This window comes from Otolemur garnettii, unplaced genomic scaffold, assembly GCF_000181295.1.
Source record: "Otolemur garnettii isolate 467f Iridium unplaced genomic scaffold, OtoGar3 scaffold00135, whole genome shotgun sequence".
NCBI lineage: Eukaryota > Metazoa > Chordata > Mammalia > Primates > Galagidae > Otolemur > Otolemur garnettii.
In genome coordinates this window covers 4,287,368-4,294,132 of record NW_003852530.1, presented here as the reverse complement: position 1 = coordinate 4,294,132, position 6,765 = coordinate 4,287,368, and the positions used below count along the sequence as shown (strand labels likewise).

The 6,765-nt window shown below is 49.2% G+C and overlaps 1 protein-coding gene across 1 annotated transcript in view; it reads left to right on the top strand.

The window, feature by feature from the left end:
* CEP89 (centrosomal protein 89) overlaps positions 1-6,765 on the top strand; it is a 68,083-nt gene that overhangs the window by 26,568 nt on the left and 34,750 nt on the right. Inside the window, 4 exon segments of the mRNA XM_023518356.1 lie at positions 1,403-1,505; positions 3,899-3,927; positions 5,904-5,946; positions 6,526-6,741. Coding sequence (XP_023374124.1) covers positions 1,403-1,505; positions 3,899-3,927; positions 5,904-5,946; positions 6,526-6,741 — 391 coding nt within the window.

The following is a 6,765-nucleotide window of genomic DNA, read 5'->3' as shown; positions in this document are numbered from 1 at the left end:
ATCAGGAATGACAGGTGTGTGACAGGAGCGTGTGATCAGGAATGACAGGTGTGTGACAGGAGCGTGTGATCAGGAATGACAGGTGTGTGACAGGAACGCGTGACCGGCCTCCATACTAGCAGATCCTGCCAAACGGTTTCCACACAGGGTATCTTCACGATGCTGTCTGAGTCTTATCAATTTCACATTTCTTGATATTAGTTTGTTCCTGGGAGATAAAAAGCAAGATGTTATTTCTTTTTCTTCCCCCAAATAACAATGCGTAAACTAGGGGAACTGTGTGCTGCCCCTCCTGAGCCGGGTCACCTGGGGGCCGTGTACACTGAGCCTAGTGGACAGCAGCCTCAGCTGTCAGCTCTGAAATGCCTCTTCTCATGCTGGTCCCTACTGCACCTCCCTGCCAGCCTTGGGGACAGCCCTTCCCTTGCCTGCAGCCCACAGCTAAGCCAAGCTGATCACAAAAGTAAAGTTTTTGTTTGTTTTTAGAGACAGAGTCCACTCTGTCATGCTGGGTAGAGTGCTGTGGTATCAGCACAGCTCACAGCAACCTCAAACTCTTGAGCTCACGTAATCCTCTTGCCTCAGCCTCCCAAGTAGCGAGGACTACAGAGTCCCACCTCGATGTCCAGCTAGTTTTTCTGTTTTTAGTAGAGATGGGGGTCTCGCTCTTGCTTGGTCTGGTCTCAAACTCCTGAGCTCAAGCCATCCACCAGCCTCAGCCTCCCACCAGCTTGCATTTTTTTAAAACCATAGGTCATCAAGCAAAGAAAGCAAGATTCTGCTGAAGGGGGAGGGCAGCAGAGGGGAGCCAGCTCGGACCCCCAGGACATGCTCTGCTGCTCTTCCTGTGGGCAGCCTCTGCCCAACTCCCAGCCCTGCTGGGGCAGTGCCACCACCTCGTCAGGCGCGGCCCTGTCTTGTCCCACAGTGCTCTCTAAGGGGCAGCTCTGTGGCCCTGCTGCCATTCTGACACTTAGATAGGAGTTGCTCACAGACGATGAGGGGAGGACTCCATTCTGTCAGGAAATGACCTTTGCAGTGGACACACATCGTCAGTGAACATTCCAGGAGCTACTGGCATGAGCGTCTTCCCAGGGCGGGTCAGCACCAGGTGGGATGGTACTGAGTTGTGTGGTGCAGGCTAGAGGCCTCGGTCCCTGGCAGGAACAGGACGCCTGGCTGGGAGATGAAGCCCTCTGGGGACTGTGCGTGACTTGGATCCCGTCACTCATGACATCTGGCTTCTCCTGCGGCATAGGGGTTTCATCCAGCACTCTGTGTCCCACTGAGGAGAGCAGAAGAGGTGCTTGTGGGGGTAGGTAGGAAAATCAGAGGTTTGGATTTGTGAGGAGGATATTTATGCAGGTTACTTTCATCATGTGTTTGCTCTTTTGTCAAAAAGGTACCATTGTCACGTGGGGTGGACAGTGAAGATGACGAAATTATTTCTAACCCAGATGGGTTTCCAGGCTCACCTCTCACACCACGGCATGCCCAACAGAAAGGTAAAGCGCCTGCAGTGTTTCTAAGTGTAAGAGAATTGTGTGGCAATGAATACTTTTACTTTTTAGGAAAACATAGCCGTTGGACCTCCATAGTGTGGCTCTGTGATTTTAACTAGGAATATACTTGAAACTTACTTCTACTGAGAGCCAGTTATTGCCTGGGTGTGAGCTTGTGTTTGAAGTACAAGGTGCTCGCCTCTGAGTCCCTGCTGCTCTCTCAGCCGTGAGAGTTCAGGAGGAGAGGGGCCTGGCTGGCTGGGAGCCCACGTGCACTTTCCTGCTGCTCCTGGTGCCAGTGCACCCTGGAATGACAAGTGCGCTTACCTGAGTTGGCCACCTCGCTCGTCCTTGGACCTGGGGCAGGGCCTGGCCCCTGGTGGATGTCCAGAAAGGTCAGTCTGATGAGCGAGTGTGTGGACTTTTGTAGTTTTCCTTTGGCATAAGGAGAGAACTCAGTGCATCACAGCATAAGTTAGGGGCAGTTTTCAGTTCCTGGGAGGGGCTTTAGTTTGAGCAGTGAGGAGGAGCCCCGGGCCTGGAGTGGGCAACTGGTAATTGCTCGATCAGGACCCTCGGAGTCACTCATCTCAGGGAGACACTTACTTAAGCCATTTCACAAGGAAAACAAAATGTCAGCCTACTAAGTGCTGGGCCAGAGAATAGCTATGGGTCAGCATGTAGACTGACTATTAAATTCAGGTAAAAACTATTCCTTCTTTAGAAAAATTATAGAAATAGGGCGGCACCTGTGGCTCAAAGGAGTAGAGCACCGGCCCCATATACCAGAGGTAGAGGGTTCAAACCCGGCCCTGGCCAAAAACTGCAAAAAAAAATTACAGAAATAATACTTTCTTGGTATTAAAAAATGAAACTTAAATACATAATTATATAATGAGTGTCTCATAAGTTATGTCTCACATAGGCTCCATCAGTGCTAGTGATAATTATTGTCTAGAGGTGAAAACAGCCTGGTATAGTAGCTCGTGCCTGTAATCCCACTGCCTTCTGAGGCTGGGAGTTCAAGGCCAACCTGGGCAGCATAGTGAGACTCCATCTCCACAAAAACATAAGAGCTACGTGGGTATGGTGGTGGACGCCTGTAGTTCCGGTTACTGGGCCTGCTGAGCCAAGAAGATCTCTTGATCCCAGGCGCTTGAGGCTGCAGTGAGCTATCATGGCACCACCATGCTCCAGCCTGGGTGACAGAGCAAGACACTGTCTCCAAAAAATCTGTGAATATTTTCTTCTTATATCACTTCAGACATTTACTCCTCAGAAGTGTGTTCAGGACCTGCCATGTGCCAGAGATGACAGAGCCACAGGCCTGTCCCTTCACAGTGCTGTTGCTGGGAGGAGGCACAGCTTGCAAACTGTAGTGTGGGGTGCTGAGTGGGTGCAAAGACCAGGGGAGCAGTTAGTGCCTGCCAGTTGGCAGAGGTGGCAGGGAGGGGGTTTCAGGAGGCTGGACTCAGGAGGGCAGGGCAAACACACCCATGTGGACCAACTGGCCCCAATGCATTTGGCCAAAAGCAGCTTGATTAAAAGCAAGTATGGTTTTGGGGTCAAAAGCAAGCTCTTGAGTGACCGGCTACTCAAGTATTGGTGATATTGGCAATTTTTATTTTTTTAGAGATAGCATAAACATTGGCAACTTCTGATGAGTGAATGAACCAGGCATTATATTTAGAATTTTGTCCACATCTTTAGCATTTCATTCTGTTTTCTGGATTCCATAGGATTTTCCCCTCTGTTTTTTGCATGCATTTCTCATTTTTATTCAGCCAGTTATTTCTGCTCCACAAACTAATAGTAGAATGTTAAAAGCAACTCTGACGTCAAACTTCCCTACAGTGGAGTGTATGGGCAGACCGGGTGCAAGGTCAGCCTCTTCGCTGGGTTGGAAAGGTGTGGAAGACAAGGAGCCAGGCGGGGTTTGCCTGCATCTGTGCCACTGAGGCAGTTTGTGTCAAGGAACAGCCATTTTTCTGAACAAGCTGGATGCTACTTCTCAGAAGGGTAGGCAGAGAGGAGTGGAGTCTTGGCCTCTCCCGCCCCGGGCAGCGGTGGACACAATGTGTCACCAGAGTGCTGGGGTGGGGGTTGGAATGGGAAGGGGCTGAGGGTCGCACCAAGGAGTTTGGCCTTGGCTCTGCAATCTTCTGGCCACGTGTGGTCCTGAGGAATGAGCATGGTAGAGATGGGAGCGAATCAGACCCTGGCTCCTTGGCTGGCCCTGGGACCCGCCTGCCTCGTGACCTTGCTGAGTTGGTCCCTGTTCCAGGCCTTGCTGGCTCCTCAGTAGAAGGTGACTTTCTATAATTGAGTTCATCTGAGCTGCTGTCATCATTGTCATTTTGTTATCTTCCTTAAAAGTTTTTTTCTTTTTTTATCAGATGATAAACACCCTGTTCTGAATTTAAAGGTAAGATTTTTTTTTTTAAATAGGTTTTCTCAATAAATTTTCCAACAGATTTTGTAATTCAGGGGAAAATATCTTCCCTTAGAGTTCTTTCTGGCTTGGCACCTGTGGCTCAAGTGGCTAAGGTGCCAGCCACATACACCTAAGGTGGCAGGTTCAAATCCAGCCCAGGCCCACCAAACAACAATGACAGCTGCAACCAAAAAAAATAGCCGGGCATTGTGGCAGGCACCTGTGGTCCCAGCTACTTGGGAGGCAGAGGCAGGAGACTCGCTTGAGCCCAGGAGTTGGAGGTTGCTATGAGCTGTGATGCCATGGCACTCTACCCAGGGGGACAGCTTGAGGCTCTGTCTCAAAAAAAAGAAAAGAGTTCTTTCCTATGGAATATTTATTTTATTTTAGTTTTTTGAGACAGAATTTCACTATGTCACCCTCAGTAGAGTGCTGTGGCATCACATCTCACAGCAACCTCCAACTCTTGGGCTTAAGCAACTTTCTTGCCTCAGCCTCCCAAGTAGCTGCGAAAACAGGTGCCCACTACAACATTCAGCTATTTTTTTTTGTTGCAGTTGTCATTGTTGTTTAGCAGGCCCCGGGCTGGGTTTGAACCCACCAGCTCCGGTGTATATGCCCAGCGCCCTAGCTGCTGAGCTTTAGGCACTGAGCCTCCTATGGAATATTTCTTTTAAATACTCTTAAAATATGAGGAAATTAATATTTTCTATAGTTTGATCATGAAAGTGGTATACGAAAGGGTTAGAAGCCACTTACATAATTTGTAGAATGAATAAACAATTTTATTAGCTAATTTGTAAACATGGAAATAGTTCTAACTTAAGTTTTGTGTTATTCATATCAATTTTAAAAATTAAACATTTCGGTTAGGCACCTGTGGCTCAAGTGGCTAAGGCACCAGCCACATACACTAAGGTGGTGGGTTCGAATCCAGCCCAGGCCCGCCAAACAACAATGATGGCTCCAACAACAAAAAAAAAATAGTTAGGCATTGTGGCAGGCACCTGTGGTCCCAGCTACTTGGGAGGCGGAGGCAGGAGACTCGCTTGAGCCCAGGACTTGGAGGTTGCTGTGAGCTGTGATGCCATGACACTCTACCCAGGGGGACAGCTTAAGACTCTGTCTTAAAAAAAAAAAAAAAGAAAGAAACATTTCTCAGTAGAATTAATGTATAACCATATCTTCTTTTTCAGCAGGGACTAGCAACTTAATATCACACCAATGTATAAGGAAAAATTAACAAAAGTTCAAAGCCCGCTCTTGGCTCTGAGTTTGGGATTGAGAAGCAAGACCTTGCATTTGAACATGTGCCAGCCTGCAGCTGAGGGGCCTTTCTGCGTGCCTCAGTGAGGGAAGTCCTGCCTGGAGTTTGCTCTGTGCCTCTCTGCTCTCTGTACTGTAGCACGTGCTTTCAAACGTGAACTGACACCTGTTGCCCACAGGACCTGCACACAAAGGCATGGTCACTGAGCTCACGGGCAAAAAGGCAGGAGCAGAGCTCAGACAGGACTTCCTTGCTGCCTCAGAGAATGTACCAGGAGGGATTCGGTTACAAGAGAGTGGATATTGAAGTTTCTAAAAACTAAAACTAAGACCGAGAGCCAAGCTTAGTGCAGTGGCCCAGAGGCTGAGGCGGGCAGATCACTTGGGGCCAGGAGATCAAGACCAACCTGAGCAAGACCCCATCTCTACTAAAAATAGAAAACTAGCCGGGCATTGTTGCAGGTGCCTATAGTCCCAGCTACTTGGGAAACTAAGGCAAGAGGATCACTTAAACCCAAGAGATTGAGGTTGCTCTGAGCTATGATGCTATAGCACTCTGTCGAGGGTGACAGAGTAACACTTTGGTTAAAAAAAAGAGCCAAAATAAAGGGGCAGAAGTTGTGCCTTGTAATGATGTGGCTGCTTGTGCTTATTTGGGGAGATGCTGAGACTCTTTCCTCTTTATGCTTTTTCTTCCCTAGGATGAAAAACCTCCGTTGTGTGAAAAACCTCCACCCTCCCCAGGTATTTGCCTTTTGAAATTCATCACGATTGAAAGTATAATTGTTTTAGAGATTGCCCCCAATAATCTCATCTGAAGATAAAGGTCACTTTCTCTTTCCCCTGTAAAGGCTGTTGGCTTCCATGTGGGTCCTGTGTACCTGCCCTTCACATCACTCCTCTTGTCTGGGTCAGTGTCTCCCTCACACAGACCTGGGGGTGTCCTCCATCTGCTTCTCTCCCCTGCCCACACCGAGTCAGCCGCTAAGCCACCTGAGAGCACAGCCTCTGGGTTCCCACACTTCCTCTGGATGCCGCCCAGCTCCCGGCACCCTGCAGGTGGCCTCTCCACTCACATCACAGTGTGCAGGCCTCCTCCCGCCCTGCCTGTCCTTGGTCACCTCTCTTCTGCCGCCCTTTATCCTCGGTAGACTGCTCCCTCTCTCCTGCACAAGCCACTCTTCCCAGGGCCCAAAGAACACAGCATCAGGCCTGATGTGAAGTCATTGCCCACAAGGTTTTTGGAATAAGGTCTCATGTACTTTGATGTAAAATTGTAAATATCAATTAATATTTTTAAACTTCTCCCCCGCACCTCTTCAGATATAACTGGTAGAGCGCGTCAGAGATGTGTAGAAACAACCAAAGAAAGATTTGAGGAACTGCGGGAGGAAAACGTGTGCTTGCACAATGTGAACCAGACCCTGACCCTGCAGCTGACCGGCATGAGACAAGCAATGGAAGAGCTTCAGCTCAAGCTGGAGAGAGCGGAAAGCGGGGCGGGAGAGCCAAGAGGCCCGCAAGCCGCGTCCCAGGAAGGTGGGCGAGCCCGGGAAGGTGGGC